This window comes from Hemitrygon akajei, chromosome 5 (assembly GCF_048418815.1).
Source record: "Hemitrygon akajei chromosome 5, sHemAka1.3, whole genome shotgun sequence".
Taxonomy (NCBI): Eukaryota; Metazoa; Chordata; class Chondrichthyes; order Myliobatiformes; family Dasyatidae; genus Hemitrygon; species Hemitrygon akajei.
The window spans coordinates 167,507,618-167,524,459 of record NC_133128.1 but is presented as its reverse complement, the minus strand read 5'-3'; the positions used below and the strand labels follow the sequence as shown (position 1 = coordinate 167,524,459).

Genomic DNA, 16,842 nt, shown 5'->3' with positions numbered 1-16,842 from the left:
CCTCATGGTTAAATCAACATGGTATCAATAACACCTTCATACCTGAAACTGTAAGATTTGCTTTTGATGTTTTTTCACCAGCCATAAATGTATATTCTCCTTCTTCATCTTTCATTACATTCATTACAGTTAATCTGTAAATTTTGCCTTTTGCTTCCAACTTGCATTTAGGGCCTGTTTTGAGCTCCTGGTTCCTAAATATCCAAGCTACATCAATTCCAGTATGAGACAACTCAGCTTCAAATGTAATATTCTGGGTCTCTGAGCATGTCATGTTGCTAAGTCCTCTAATAATTTGAATTCCTATATAAAAAAATACAAATCCAGGCTTCAGGAAAACAAGTTACTCGACAAACAAAAATGTAAGTTCTTAAACAACTTAATAATTCAGCACGTACTTTCAATGGTAAGGTTACAGCTTGTTTCAGTTTTGCCAATGACAAGTTTGTAGCATCCTTCATCTGAAGCAAATGATCTGTTAATCACCAAGCGCTGCTTAGCTCCTTTTGCGATAGTTTGCATCCGGTCACCAAACTGAATTGGTTGATCATTGAAGTACCATTTCACAGAAGTAATATGTGCAACTGAAACTTTGCACTCTAAAACTGTTTTTGTTCCCTCAAGAGTTGTTTGATCTCTAAGAGGGATCACTATATCAATACCTGGAAAATAATTTTTTTTGTGTGAAAATTTTTGGATGCTACGAAAGTTCCATATTACTTCATGAAAAACTATACAGATAATATAAAAAACAAATAAATGAATACTTACACTGCACAGTTAAATGTCCAGATGTTACAAGGTCAAAATCAGTGGCAATAAATGAATATCTGCCAGCGTCTTCTTTCGTTGAATCCTCAATCAATAACATGTGTGATGTTTTATCTATAACAATGTGAATGCGTTCATTAGCTTGGATTTCTTGGCCATCTTTCTGCCAGACACCTTCAACGTTTTCTTGAGAGAATTTTACTTCAAGTTGGGCGATATCGCCTTCACAAACAGTCTGATCTCCGAGTTCTTGAAGGATAGTCACTACACGTGCTACAAATAACAAAGATTGTTTTTGTCAATAAATTATTCCGGGCAATATTACTAAACCTGATAAATTTACAAACAATAGATTCTTTTCTTTAAAACATATATTAGAAAATACAAAAAGTGTGTACCAATGTAATTTTCAATGCAAAATAAACTTACGTTTCATTTTCAGATTGCAACTTGTCTTTTTATTAAGTACTACAAAACTGTAGCAACCCTGGTCTTCCTTGGCAACATCCTTAACTGTCAGAGTATGACGACCACGGCGAGCTGTAATGAAGTACTTGCTGCTGGAATGAATCTCTACGTCTCCCTTATACCATTTTCCTTCAGCATCTTCACATGAAACAGCACATTCTAATTCACCCGAGAATGACTCTGGCACTTCTATATCTGTAAGCTCTTCAATGAATTCAAGGACAGCTCCTATGTACAAATAACAAAATGCAGAACTTTTAAGTCAGTCCTTCATTGCACATTTTAATAATATTAACTAATATTATCCAGTATTCTCAATGGGAAACAATGCTTATATGACATAAGTGATAAAGTACAAAATTACATTATAAATTCTCAACACACCGTTCTTTTAAATGGGACTGTCTGAAATAAGCTGTGATCCATGAACATGTTGTATGTCAGTATATGGCAACAGGTATGGCACTTATTTAGCAACTTAAACTTGGTAAGATATTCCAAGTAACTTCCCAGAAGCATTAGGACAGAGCTAAATACTAGGCTACATTAGGAAGTATTAGGACATTTAACAAATCAAAACTTGCGTAATCCTTTAAGAACTCCAGCCCTACCCACATCACTGCTAACTCATTAGCTATCTACACCACAAGCATTAGAATTCCCTTTCTGAACTCTTCAGGCTATCTGCTCTTCTTCTTCTCACTGTCTGTACTGTCTGTTTTGAACAAGGAATTAGAATATTCGAATGCAACTTAAACCCTTTCTCACCTTCAACAATAAGATTAGCTGTTGATTTTATAGAAGAATCTTCAGCAACAGCACACGTATATTCTGCAGCATCATTCATACTAATGGTCAATACAGATAATAAATGAACTTTTCGGTCAGAATGCATTCGGTATTTGTCACCAGAGGCAATTGGCACATCATTCTTAAACCACTGTACTTTAATAAATGGCTCTGATAATTCACACTCAAAAGTTGCCATGGTATCTTTCTCCTTTGCATTGACATCATGTAGCTCCTCAGTAAACGTGATCACTTGTTTAGCTGAAAATCAAAATAAAAACTGTAAATACCAAGTGATTAGTAAACAACAATCTGTTGTTTAGTCTACAAAGTTAAGTACCTTGTACAAGCAGAAAGGCGTGGCTTGAGATTTCTCCAACAACGTTGATTGCTTTTACCATTATACTGGCAGAATCTTCAGGTATGGCATTTCTGATCACAAGTTCACATACATTGTCTTCAGGCCAGTACCAGTAGATCCTTTCAGTTTTTTCAAGCTTCATGCCATTCTTAAACCACTGACATTCAGGGTCTGGTCTGCCTACTACTCTAACACGGAAATGACTTTCATCTCCAATGGCTACAGTCTGACTCTGAATGCGCTCTAAAATTTTGGGAGCTTCCATACTTGGCGATAATTGAATCTTATCGGGCTTAAAAGTTGGAATGGTGACAGTGCCTTCAGGAGGAGGCAATTTCTTCTCCTCCTCAGGAACTTGTTTGGTCCAATGGAGAAGTTCTTCCTTTCTTCTCCTCAGCATATCTTCATAAGCTTCATCCCGTCTGCGGGTTTTGAGTTCAACTGCTGTGATGGCTTCATAATAACCTTCTTCCTTTCTACGTTTAAATTTACTTCGCAATTCTTCAGTTTCCTCCGTTAATTTTTCATGAGTAATTCTTTCAGTCTTCTTAAGCTTCACCACTTCTTTAGCTGCAGCATCTGTTGGTTTTTCTACTTTTACAACTTCAAAGAATGGCTTGGCTGGTTCCGAAACACCAATTTCAACTTTCTGTTCAGGAGCTCGCCGCAAGATAGACCTGAAATCTTCTCTTTCATTGATTTCTAGTTTCACTGTGTGTTCCACTACTCCCTCTGGATTTTCTGCTGTAACTTTGACACTACCTGAATCATAGGATTTACAATCAACAATTTCCAGATAATAGATACCATCGTACCGTAGTCTAAACCGTTTGCTCTTACGAATAAGTTGTCCATTAAGATACCAGTTCACCTTTGGTTGAGGATAACCTATCACACGGCACCGGTAACGAGCCGTTTCACCTTCCAACACTCTTGCTGGTTCTGGAAACAAGACGATTTCAGGCTTTGTTTTCTCTTTTATAAGGTCTTCTGAAAGACCTGTAATTGCCCCTTCGTGGGCTATCCTTTCAAGTTCTTCAATTCGCTGCATTCCCCTTCTCCCTTCAGGTAACTGCGATTCTTCAACAAGGCTCTTTTCATCTTTCACAATGAGAGTAGCTGATGTCTGATCAGTACCATACTTGTTTGTAGCTCGACAGGTGATAATACCACTATCCCGAGGATATGCTACTTCAAAGTCAAGACTACAGTATCCAAATTCATTAATCATGCGAAGTCTATTGGCTGCAGCAAGGGGCTTACTATCATGCAACCACTCAACAACCATTGTTGGATCACCAATTGGTGTTAGTCTGCATTCGAAATGTGCTGGTCCAAAACACTTGAGCCTCACTGAGCTGGTCTTCTTTTTGAAATGAGGTTTCTGCTGTTTTTCCTTATCGTACAGATCACCTTCCTCCCACTGTTCTTGACCATAACGCAGATGGAGAGGTTCTAATTCAGGAGCTGATATCTCCTTAGCCTTATATGTTCCTTTTGGAATTATTAATTTTCTCTCTGGTTCAGGCTCAGCATATTCAAGTTCAACATTGACTTTACACCTTGTGGTGTCACGGCCAGCTTTGTTTATAGCAGTTGCAGTATACCATGCAGCATCATAACTAGCTGCAGAATCAATTTTAAGTTTACCTTCTCCTTTCGTACCTTCAATCCTAAAATACAAGCAAGCAGAAGTTATAATAAAACAAATAAAACATGCGTAAAAATGCACATGAACATTAATATTATCAGAATTGCCAAATACTTACTTAATATGTGGATACTTATGTGGAGCAATAATATCACTGTTTTTCAGCCATACAATATCAGGATTTGGGTTTCCAACAGCTTTTACTCCCATTGCAATAGGGGCACCTTCTTTAACACTGACATTTTTCAATTTTTCCAAAAACTGGGGTCTCAATAAATGTTCTTTAGCTATTAAAAGAAGAGTTTTGAAATTTAAATTTGTATCTGCAGTAAGACATACTCAAAATACAGTATAATCTGAAGATGAATTTTAGTAATTGTGTATTTCATTTGCTGTGCAACACAGATAAAGATCCACATTGTAAATACCATTCTTTCTACACCATTCAAGGATGCATATGTTACTGCTAAAAATGCTTCCTCCATCAAGTAAAATAACTCACAACTCATTTGTGTTTTATGTTGTGCATTTATTAGCTATTGATTCAAAATACTACAGAAAACTACAAGTAGGTCAATAACTTCCCATTGTAGCAAATAACAGAGAATCCCCTGACCTTCACTTAAAAATACTTTTTGTTTAGTTTTGTCTTATTTTTCACTGGTATTGTAGTATAAGACAGATCTCATAAAGCAACTACTGCTAACCAAACATTTAGAAAGCGATTGAAGTTAAGTCTCCTAGAAACCATTATCTCACTTAATGGAGAAACTAAACCTGAGGAGATGAATGGTCTATTCTTTATTTTTTTTCCTATAAATGTAGCCAGTTGGAATATCTGGAATATCATTGAGTTTCTGTACAAAGTGGCATAAGACTATAAGAAAAAGGAGCAGAATTAGGCCATTCAGCTCATCAAGTCTACTCTGCCATTCCGTCATGGCTGATTTATTATCCCTCTCAACTCCATTCTCCAGCCTTCTCTCCATAACCTTTGACACACTTATTAATCAGGAACCTATCAACCTTCGATTTAAATATACCCAGGATTCATCACCTTCTGGCTAAGTAGAACCTTCTGTTCTAAAGGGGTGACCTGGTTTTCTGAGGTTGTACTTCTGGTCTTGGAGTCCCCCTCTATCATAAACATCCTCTCCATGCCTAATGCTCATCAAGGCCATAACTTTCTTATTGTAATTAAATCTGTTAATATTCTCCAGTTAAACCAACTAGGCAGCAAAAAAGTCATTCGTTGCCTGATATAGTGAGTACTGGAAGATAAGGTCTGACAAAATGTTAACCTTTTTAATTAAACGAAGCAGACATTCCTGTTCTGTCAGAGCAACACAACATATGTCCTGTTCATAACTGGACAAAATATGTTTTTCAACTAGCATAATACTTATTTAATATTCACACAACAGTCTATTTCTCTCGAATTGCACTTGAAATCCTTTTGCCATGATTCCATAGTCCCTTAGTGCTTTCAAAATAATGCACATAGTGGAAACTCAATATTATCAACTAATTAGGTAATTAGCATCAACTAATCTCATCTCATCTACACAGAAACAGGAGTAACTACTGATGCTGTTGTTCATCATTACTCTGTACCTGTCTTTTGCGATAAGTAATAATAATGATTTCTGACAAAAGATTAGCTTACATATATTCAAGATATTTTTAATTTATTAATATAATAAATTTTATGTTACCTTCTACAAATAGAGTCATAGAGACAGAGGTTTTGCCAGCTCGGTTTTGTGCTACAACAGTCCATTCACCAGAATCAACTGGCAATGCAGGAACAATGATCAATGACTGAATTCCATCTTCTTTCACCACAATCTTGTGAGTATAGTCATTCACAATTTGATTTCCTAGATCAGATACATATTATATTAACTACTGAAATTCACTATATTTTTGGATTCATTAGCATGAAAATACATCATTCTTACCATTATGAAACCACAATGTCTCTGGCATGGGCCTGCCAACAACTTTCAGGTCAAATCTAGCAGTTTGTCCTTCAGAACATTTAAATGATGTAGGTTTCAAAACAAAAACAGGTTTGTACAATCTCTCAAGTTGAGTCTCATCTGTATCTTCCAGCCTACGTGCTGGTGACTGACTTGGAGATCGTGGAGACACAGAGCTAGAAAAAGGGAATAAGCAATTTAATGTTGAAATTTCCATTTGGAAATAACAAACTGATTAACTTGGCAAAGTTCTAATTGCTACAGAATATGAAACACAATGAAAAGAGAGAATGTCTTACCGCATTCTTCTCATAATTTCTGTTGTTGATAAATGAGTCTGGGTTGCTGGAGCACCAACAGGCTCTATGAACAATTTTCCAGAGCAAATGGCATTTCCTTTGATGTTGCTAGCCAACACTGTGTAAATGCCTTCATCCTCTGGCAAAACTGCAGAAATCCGTAATTCGGCTTTACCATCCTGAGAAGTCTCCATAACATAGTGATCTCCGTGTTTCAGGCGTTTACCATCTTTGAACCATACAATCTAAAGAAAATACAAAATGCATACCATCAAGATAAATTAAATATATTTACAGAAATTAAACAGTTTACCTGAGCTTTTTAAATTGTTAAAAATACATTTCATCCAAATATTCTGATCTTATATTGTAGCATGTGTAGTCCGTAATGCAAATATTGTTTACCTTAGGCAATGGATAACCAGATACTTTACAAAAGAAGGTTACACCCATTCCATCAAGAATTCTATAACTTTTCACTGTTGAATCAAATCCTGGTTCAATGGATTCCTCAGCTGAAATATCTAATATAATTTCTTCACCATCTTCCTCTAGAAGCTCTTCCAAAGTAATTCTAATGATTCGGAATTCAATTTCTTTGATAAGTCTTTCTTCAAATGAAGAAATGTGGTACTCCTAAAAATATGAATAGCATTAATTTCAACTGATGTTAAGCCTTAGACTAAAATATGACAAACATCCAAAACATAAACTAGGAATTATTTAACTAACAGTTACATAAGTATAGTAAAATACACATAGAAGCTAAACAGAACAATGAGAAATTATTTGAATATATTGATGTGATAAAAAGAGTGCTGTATACATACAGATTTTCAGAAGCATTTTGATGAAGATTTTACTCAAAAATTGTCAGAAAAATTGAGAAAACAAGGAAAGTTAGCAGCATAAATCAGAAAGACAAGGACAAAGTTAGTTAAAGGCTGTTGGTCATCTTGGAACCAAGAAGAGTTGGAAATAATGCTCCCAACTATAATTTTGCTGTTGATCAATACAATGAGTCCATGATAATTCAGCATTATCAGGACTTTAGTGGTGATCAATCCCAATAGACTATTGAATATCATTCATATCAATACTATCTATCTTTAATTCCCATTTTAGATGTTATTCAGAAGTACAACAAACAAAATTCATGCACTGCTGTATTAACATTTCCAGTGGACACAATGAGTTTAAGGAGAGTGTAAAACAATGCCGCAGTGAGCCTACTACCAAACTATTAGGATTTCCAAATAATCCTACAATAAATCATTCTGAGATTTACTGTATGGACGATTGCAAATTAACAACATAAAAGTAGAGAGCTTGACAAAAAATGAAGGAGGTTAGCAGAAGGGGATGTATGATACTAGCCATAAAAAACAACTACACAGTAAACTGTAACACATATTGAGAGAAATGATACACAGGGTTTATTTGAATTGAGCTCAAGACTCAGACTTTTAGTCCAAGTGGTTGAAACCACAGCTGTGATTGTATGAAAGTTCAGAAACTTTACTTGGGAGTTCAGAAAAAGTGACAGTTTGATTGATATAATGTGGTCTAAGTGATAGTGGAAAGATGTAAAAGCTATGGTGGAAAGTTTTGGAAAAATCCTTAGTTAAACAGTTCAGAGCTGTGATAAGGTTGTGTAACTTGATGCAGTTGTTGGGGAAGGTAAAATAATTGGCAAAAGAGATACATTGTTAGATATATGAAATAAAAACAGAAAATTCTGGAAATAATAAGTCATGAAGCATGCATTGAAGAAGAAACTAGAGTGAATGTTTCAGGATATAGATCTTTCATCAGTTCTGAAACTTCTTTGATAGTGCAGCAGTCCCTTGGTCTATCAGTGCCTAGGTTTCAGAGACAACATAACATTGGTAACTCTGTTTCACTTTTATTGACTTTTTTGGAGTTAATTTATTTTTACCAAAGTTTAGCTGTAGAGAAGAAAAAAGGAAAGAGTTCATAGAGTGGATATGTGGGTTAGATGAGAATGAGTTTTAGACTGAAAGTTTAGAATGCAATTTTGAAAGAAATGGCTGAAAACATGTGGCAGTTTGTGGTTCATCTATGGAGATTGATAAGGAGACATAGTTTCAGAGCAGGTTTTATTTGCCCATGGAGTTACCGTGTCAAACAGGTTTTATTTGCCCATGGAGTAACCGTGTCAAACAAGTTTCCCATATTATTTACCCTCAAGATGTTTAAAACATCAAATTCTTTGCCATAATTATCTTCAACACTGGTACCCTATAAGGCTTCATCTACAGCCCCTACTTTACTTCCAAAACACTCACAACTGCGTGGCCAAATACTATTCTAACTCCATTTACAAGTTTACACATGACACCATCCTAGTGGGCTGAATCTCAAAAACTGATAAGTCTTACTACAGGAAAAGAACCTAGCAGCATGGTGTTATGACCTTTCCTTCAATGTCATCAAAAGCAAAAGGTTTAACTTCAGGAAGGGGAAACAGTGCATCTACTTCTACGGACGTGAGTGGTGCTGGGGTAGCAAGGGTTGAGAGCTTCAAGCTCATAGGAGTGAACATCACCAACAGCTTGTTCTAGTTCCACCACATAGATGCCACAACCAAAAATGCTCACCAATGCCTCTACTTTCTTTGAAAGCTAAACATTTTAGCATGACCCTTTCGGCCCTCACCAAATTTTATCAATGCACCACAGAAAGCATCATGGTTTGGCACAGCAATTACTTTTCCTGTGACCACAAGGAACTGCAGAGAGTTGTAGACACAGCTGAGCACATCATGGAAACCAGCTTTCCCTCCATTAACTCTCTCCACACTTGTTGCTGGCTCATCAGGACTCAAATGACAGGTCTCAGCCTGAAACATCGACTATTTATTTTGCAGCATAGATGCTGCCTGGCATGCTGAGTTCCCCGAACATTTAGTGTAGGTTACTTTATTAGAGTCACTGAGTCACAGGAACACTACAGCACAGAAACAGACCCGTCGGCCCATCTAATCCATGCTGAACTGTTATTCCGCCTTGTACCATAAGCCTGCATTTGGACTTCCATACTCCTCCCATTCACGTACCTATCCAAATTTCTCTTAAATGTTGAAATCGAACCTGTATTTGCCACTTCCTCTGATAGCTCATTCCACACTCTCACCACCTTCTGAGTGAAGAATGTTGATTGAACAACCCCTAAGGTTCCTTTATATATTTCACCTTTCACTCTTAATTATAACCTCTAGTTCTAGTCTCACCCAATTTCAGTGGGAAAGCCTGCTTGCATTTACCCAATTCTTCGATCTGTTACTGTTTTTCCCTTGTACTAACTCAATGTGCGGATGTGGTAAAATGTAGATAGCATGGAAAGCTAAGTTTTTTAAACTGTAACTGGGTGACAGTTTACAAACAGAACCAACAAATTTAAGTGCAAGTTGTAAACCTTTTCTGAAGGCTGGAAGATAATAAAAGAAAGCTCAAATGACTGCAGGTGCTTTCCACGGGGTGGAGTTTGTTGGGTGTGTTCAGGAAGGTTTCTTGACACAATATGTAGATAAAGCTACAAGAGGAGAGGCTGTACTTGATATAGTATTGGGAAATGAACCTGGTCAAGTGTCAGATCTCTTAGTGGGAGAGCACTTTGGAGATAGTGATCACAATTCTATCTTTACCATAGCAATGGAGAGGGACAGGAATGGACAACTTAGGAAAGCGTTTAATTGGAGTAAGGGGAAATATGAGGCTATCAGGCAGGAATTTGGAAGCATAATTTGGGAATAGATGTTCTCAGGGAAATGTATGGAAGAAATGTTGCAAATGTTCAGGGGATATTTGTGTGGAATTCTGCACAGGTACATTCCAATGAGACAGGGAAAGGATGGTAGGGTACAAGAACCGTGGTGTACAAATGCTGTTGTAAATCTAATCAAGAAGAAAAGAAAAGCTTACGAAAGATTCAAAAAAACTAGGTAATGATAGAGATCTAGAAGATTATAAGGCTAGCAGGAAGGAGCTTAAGAATGAAATTAAGAGAACCAGAAGGGGCCATGAGAAGGCCTTAGCAGACAGGATTAAAGAAAACCCCAAGACATTCTACAAGTATGTGAAGATCAAGAGGATAGGACATGAGAGAATAGGACCAGTCAAGTGTGACAGTGGAAAAGTGTGTATGGAACTGCAGGAGATAGCAGATATACTTAATAAGTACTTTGCATCAGTATTCACTACAGAAAAGGATCTTGGCGACTGTAGGGATGACTTACAGTGGACTGAAAATCTTGAGCATGTAGAATGAGGATGTGCTTGAGCTTCTGGAAAGCATCAAGTTGGATAAGTCACCAGGACCGGACAACCGGACAAGCTGTACCCTAGGCTACTGTGGGAGGCGAGGGAGGAAATTGCTGAGCCTCAGGCAATGATCTTTCTATCATCAATGCGAATGGGAGAGGATTGGAGGGTTGTGGATGTTGTTTCTTTATTCAAGAAAGGGAGCAGAGATAGCCCAGGAAATTATAGATCAGTGAGTCCTACCTCAGTGGTTGGAAAGTTGATGGAGAAGATCCTGAGAGGTAGGATTTATGAACATTTGGAGAGCTATAATATGATTAGGAATAGTCAGTATGGCTTTGTCAAGGGCAGATCATGCCTTATGAGCCTGATTGAATTTTTTTGAGGATGTGACTAAACACATTGATGGAGGTAGAGCAGTAGATGTAGTGTATATGGATTTCAGCAAGGCATTTGATAAGGTATCCCATGCAAGGCTTATTGAGAAAGCAAGGAGGCATGAGATCCAAGGGGACATTGTTTTGTGGATCCAGAACTGGCTTGCCCACAGGAGGCAAAGAGTGGTTATATACAGGTCATATTCTGCATGGAGTCAGTGACCAATGGTGTGCCTCAGGGATCTTTTCTGGGACCCCTACTCTTCATGAATTTTATAAATGACCTGGATGAGGAAATGGAGGGATGGGTTAGTAAATTTGCTAATGACACAAAGGTTGGGGGTGTTGTGGATAGTGTGGAGGGCTGTCAGAGGTTACAGCGGGACATTGATAGGATGCAAAACTGGACTGAGAAGTGGCAGATGGAGTTCAACCCAGATAAGTGTGAGGTGGCTCATTTTGGTAGGTCAAATATGATGGCAGAATATAGTATTAATGGTAAGACTCTTGGCAGTGTGGAGGTTCAGAGTCCATAGGATACTCAAAGCTGCTGTGCAGGTTGACTCTGTGGTTAATATGGCATACGGTGCATTGGCCCTCATCAATCACGGGATTGGGTTTAGGAGCTGAGAGGTAATGTTGCAGTTATATAGGACACTGGTCAGACCCCACTTGGAGTACTGTGCTCAGTTCTGGTCGCCTCACTACAGGAAGGATGTGGAAACTATAGAAAGGGTGCAGAGGAGATTTACAAGGATGTTGCCTGGATTGGGGAGCATGCCTTATGAGAATAGGTTGAGTGAACTTAGCCTTTTCTCCTTGGAGTGACGGAGGGTGAGAGGTGACCTGATAGAGGTATATAAGATGATGAGAGGCATTGATTGTGTGGATAGTCAGAGACTTTTGTCCCAGGACGGAAATGGCTAGCATGAGAGGGCACAGTTTTAAGGTGCTTGGAAGTAGGTACAGAGGAAATGTTAGGGGTAAGTTGTTTTTTTACACGGAGAGTGGTGAGTGCGTGGAATGGGCTGCTGGTGATAGTGGTGGAGGCAGATACAGTAGGGTCTTTTAAGAGACTCCTGGATAGGTACATGGAGCTTAGAAAAATAGAGAGCTATGAGTAACCCTAGGAAATTTCTAAGGTAAGTACATGTTCAGCACAGCTTTGTGGGCCTAAGGGCCTGTACTGTGCTACATAGGTTTTCTATGTTTCTGCTAGATGCTAGAATCTGATAAGTAAGGAAGGTGTTTAATGGAACAAGTGATTTGTGAGCTCCTTGTCTCTCACCTTCCAGCCTTCAGCCTGCTTTACAGCATCTGGAGTTGCTTGTGTCTCCAAAGACAGCTGCTGGCCATTAAAAGAGATTTGTTTTGAAAATTGACAAAACAATCTCTTAAATGCTCCTCCACTGTGAACCACAGCTGTGATACAATTATCATTATTGTTGATGGAAAACTTCCAGTAGTAACATGGGATTCAATGAGAAAAAGGGGTTTTGCATCATAGAAAATTACAGTACAGACAGTTTTCTAGGAATGCAGTGTTACCATAACATGGGGCTCACCTGGACAGTTAATATTTTTCATTAACATTCCTATCTAGCTAGTCCTCTTTGTTGTAAATGTTAGTGTCTATGTCCATTAACAGAAACTCCCAAAGAAAATGTCTTCTAGTGTTTGTCAGTGACTCATTTGAGGGTATTCTTGTCTCTAAGTCAACTGCAAATCCAACTTCAAAGAATAATGCATAAAATTTAACTCCACAACCTTCTGTAATACTGATATGATGCTACAGTATCAGTCCACAAGTTATTTCTCTTCCACTAGATGGAAATAAAAAATCCCATAGCACTATTTTCTAAGAATAGCATGGAAGTTATTCCATATTTAAAATTAAATATCTTTCTATGAATGTTTGAAATGGCTAATAAAATTGTACTAAATAAAAGTGGACAAGTTGTGTACTGGCATATATTGAAAGGCAATTAATTTAATTGCAATATTTAGAAAACAGTTTTAACTGGTTATTGTAAAATAAATTTGTACTCTAACACAAAAATTTGTTCAGGCAAATAAATTCAAAGATAAATCTTGCCTGTTCAGTTTTCATTATGGTTGCAGATTTCCCCATCTTCTTTCTGATTAGTGCCTGTTCTTTGTCATATTCCATCATTGGAATTACTGGTGCTACTTCAGCAACTTTGGGTTCTTGAACATGCTCTGTTACTAATTCTGTCCGATAAATGATTTCCTGGTGGTCCTTCAGGTAAAGCTCATAATCAGCTAAAAATGAATAACATAATTAGAAAAATGTTGAAGTTGCACAAATTACTGTAAATTGATTATTATTAAAACATGATACAAATAAATTATTGATTAGTAATAATTAATAAAGAATTTTTTTCTAACCAATCTGGATGAAAATAAACAATGTCATAACTTTGGACTCAGTGTTACAATGCCACTTTAATGATCTGAAATTGGTTGAAAGAGACATGTAAAAATAGATTTATAACAAGAAATTAAAAACTTTTGGAATGTACTTCGAATAAACAGATGTCAGAATTGGGTGAATTAATAAAAAGTTTGATAAAGAAAGAAAGAATTGGGTGAATGTATGACAAGAAAATACATGAAAATAGTTAAAGGCAAAAACCTGAAACACAAATGATTTAAATACAGCAATTTCCAAGAAGTGGACTGTTATCGTGGTTTTAGGAAGAACCAATTTATTTTAAATGCAAATAAAGAATATGAAAATGATGCAGAAATGTTAAATCTGTGTAAGTCATTGCCTGGGCTTCATCTATTATATTATATCCAGTTATATGTTAATGACCTCAAAAAGTTGTCAAGGCCTGGAGAAGTGTAGAGAAGAGATTTGCTTAGTTACTACCACAGATACTAAAACTTTATGAAGAGATGAAGAAAACTAAATAATTTTTGATGCCCTACCTAAATTGTGGGATGAAATTTATGATGATCTTACTAAGTTGCACACAAAACAGTTAAAGTTGTGGGAGAATAGTATTTTTTCTTTGAAATTATGGAGGCAGCCAGGAGAGCTGATCATTGCTGATCCTTGACCTCAGTACCACTTTTCATCACTAACCACGTTTTCCTTCCCCTATTATCCAAATATCTTTTATGTCAACCTTTAATATATTTAGCAACTGACACTCTACAGCCCTCTTGGGATAAGAGTTCCAAATATTCACCATCCTCTAAGTTAAGATATTTATTCTCATTTCATTCTTGAACAACCATTCTTTTATTTGACCAGCGATTCTAGATAATCCTATCAGGGGATACACTATTTCTGCAACAATCCCATTGAGCTCTTTAAAAAGTTTGTCCCTTTCAATTAGATCACCTCTTAGTCTTCAACCATTAAACCTCTACTTCTTTGACACACTCTGGTAATCAATCAGGTAAATATTCACTACTTCTACCGAAAGCGTATCATGCCTTAGGTAAGCAGACTTGAGCTTTACATATTTTATATGTGGTCTTGCTTGAACTCAAATATTCATTGATAAAGACCAGTATACCATTTACCTTTGTAATTACTTGCTGTATCTATATGTTAACTTCTACTATAGGAAGTTATAGGAAGGATGTGGAAGCTATGGAGAGGGTGCAGAGGAGATTTACCAGGATGTTGTCTGGATTGGAGAACAAGTCATATGAAGTAAGGTTAGCAGAGCTGGGACTTTTCTCTTTGGAGCATAGAAGAATGAGAGGGGACTTGATAGAGGTCTACAAGATTATGAGAGGCATAGATAGGGTGGATAGTCAGTACCTGTTTCCCAGGGCACCAATAGCAAACACCAGAGGGCATAGGTACAAAATTAAGGGAGGGAAGTTTAGGGGAGACATCAGGGGTAAGTTTGTTTTTTGTTTTTTTTTACACAGAGGGTTGTGAGTGCCTGGAATGACTTGCCAGGGATGGTGGTGGAGGCTAAAACATTAGGGGTATTTAAGAGCCTCTTGGACAGGCACATGGATGAAAGAAAAATGGAGGGTTATGGGGTAGTGTAGGTTTAGTACTTTTTTTAAGGATTATATGGGTCGGCACAACATGGAGGGCTGAAGGGCCTGTACTGTGCCGTAGTGTTCTATGGTTCTATTGATTTATGTACATGAATATCCATGTATCTCTAAATACTATCAACCTCAATCTCAACTTTTGAAGCAATTACATGTATTCTGCCAAAGTGAATGCCTCATATTTTTCTTTATTATACTTCATGTAGTGACTTGCTCATTTCACTGAGCGTGTCTATAAGCCTCTGAAATCTCTCTGCATTCCCTTCACTATCCACAGTTCCACAACTTTTGTATCATCAGCAAACACGGAAATTTTACATTAATTTATATCATTGATATACATGTAGATTGTGAACAGCTGGATTCCTAACAGCCAACTCTGTGACACTCCACTGGTCAGACTCCCAACCCAGAACTAACTTGATAATTTATATTACTTATTTTATGTCCATTGACTGATCTGCATTCCACACCAATATATTCCCCCTATAGGATGTGCTCTATACCTGTTTTTCTTATATGTCTTGTGTGGTATCTTATCAAAGGCCTTAAAGTCCAAACATTGCACATCAATTCATTCACCCTCATCATTTTCCTTCTTAAAACCTGGTAAACTCTAATATACCTATCATGTTCTTACTTTGTTTTGTGGCTTTCTGGAGAAGATGAATTTCAGGGTTGTAAATAGACCAATGCTTTGATAATAAACGAATCTTTGAACCTTTGAACAAACATGTAGATACAAGACAGACTGCAGATGCTGAAAATCTAGAGCAACACTCTCAAAACGCTGGAGAAACTAAGTAGGTCATACGTCATCAATGTCAGGAAATGAATAGTTGATATTTTAGGCCAAAAGCAAGAGTCTCAGCCTAAAACATCACCTGCTCATTTCCCTCCATAGATGCTGCCTGACCTGCTTAGTTCCTCCAGTTTGTGTATTGCTCTATAAAACATGATTTCCCTTTCATAAATCCACATTTATTCTCTCCAACTCTGTTTTTATTTTCTAAGTGATTTATTAACAGTTCATTGGTGTTTTCCATATTAATTAATCACACACTAATTTGCCTATAGTTCCATGTTTTCCCTCTTTTCTTTCTTCAATAGCACAATTGTGTGCATGTAATGTTTTCCAATCTGTGGAACATTCTAAGACATAGGACTTTAGAAGATGACAACCAGTGCATCCACCATCTCCATAGCCACTTCCTCAAAACCCGAGAATGCAGATCAATGGGGATTTCTTTGAGGCACTCTTTTATTCTACACCACTATTTTCAGCAGAATTTTTGGGTCTTCTGTGTTTGTTTAGTTTCTCTCCAACTTCCTTAGTCCCTAACTTGCTGTAGTTTTCTAATTTTAGTCTGTGAGGTGCATGTTTACTTCACCAATAAACATTTCCTTTTACAAATCTCTTGAATCTCTTACATTGTTTTGTTTCTCATGAGCCTATTTTTGTATTCTACTTTGCTGTTTTTACTTAATGCCTTGATCTCCTTCTGCTGAATAATGAAATGTTCTCAGTCCTCAGTCCTACTTTTTTCATTCAGCAATCTTACCTACCTACCAATCTTACCTACACAATAGTTCCCTCCTTCTGTAACATTATGTTATAGAAAATATCTGTTTATTCTCTATGGATGCTACATTCCATTTCGACTAGATTTAATTAAAGTCAATCTTAAATGCTAACTATTTGTGGTGACTTTTTAAAAGAGCCAGAAATATACAGGTCAATAAGGTGGTTAAAGTAACACACCAAATGGTTTCCTTTATGTGTATGCAGAATACAAGAATGGGGTGGATAT

At 37.0% G+C, this 16,842-nt stretch overlaps 1 protein-coding gene across 2 annotated transcripts in view; it reads right to left on the bottom strand.

Annotated features, from left to right (window-relative positions):
- Positions 1–16,842, bottom strand: part of ttn.2 (titin, tandem duplicate 2) — a 340,760-nt gene that overhangs the window by 303,225 nt on the left and 20,693 nt on the right. For both annotated transcript variants that reach the window (XM_073047117.1, XM_073047118.1), the window contains exons 17-28: positions 13,077–13,264; positions 6,727–6,957; positions 6,322–6,566; positions 6,002–6,198; positions 5,756–5,920; positions 4,159–4,327; positions 2,369–4,062; positions 2,008–2,289; positions 1,201–1,467; positions 772–1,044; positions 399–662; positions 43–303 (exon numbers count right to left, since the gene is read on the bottom strand). In XM_073047117.1, coding sequence (XP_072903218.1) covers positions 43–303; positions 399–662; positions 772–1,044; positions 1,201–1,467; positions 2,008–2,289; positions 2,369–4,062; positions 4,159–4,327; positions 5,756–5,920; positions 6,002–6,198; positions 6,322–6,566; positions 6,727–6,957; positions 13,077–13,264 — 4,236 coding nt within the window. The remainder of the gene's footprint in view (positions 1–42; positions 304–398; positions 663–771; positions 1,045–1,200; positions 1,468–2,007; positions 2,290–2,368; positions 4,063–4,158; positions 4,328–5,755; positions 5,921–6,001; positions 6,199–6,321; positions 6,567–6,726; positions 6,958–13,076; positions 13,265–16,842) is intronic.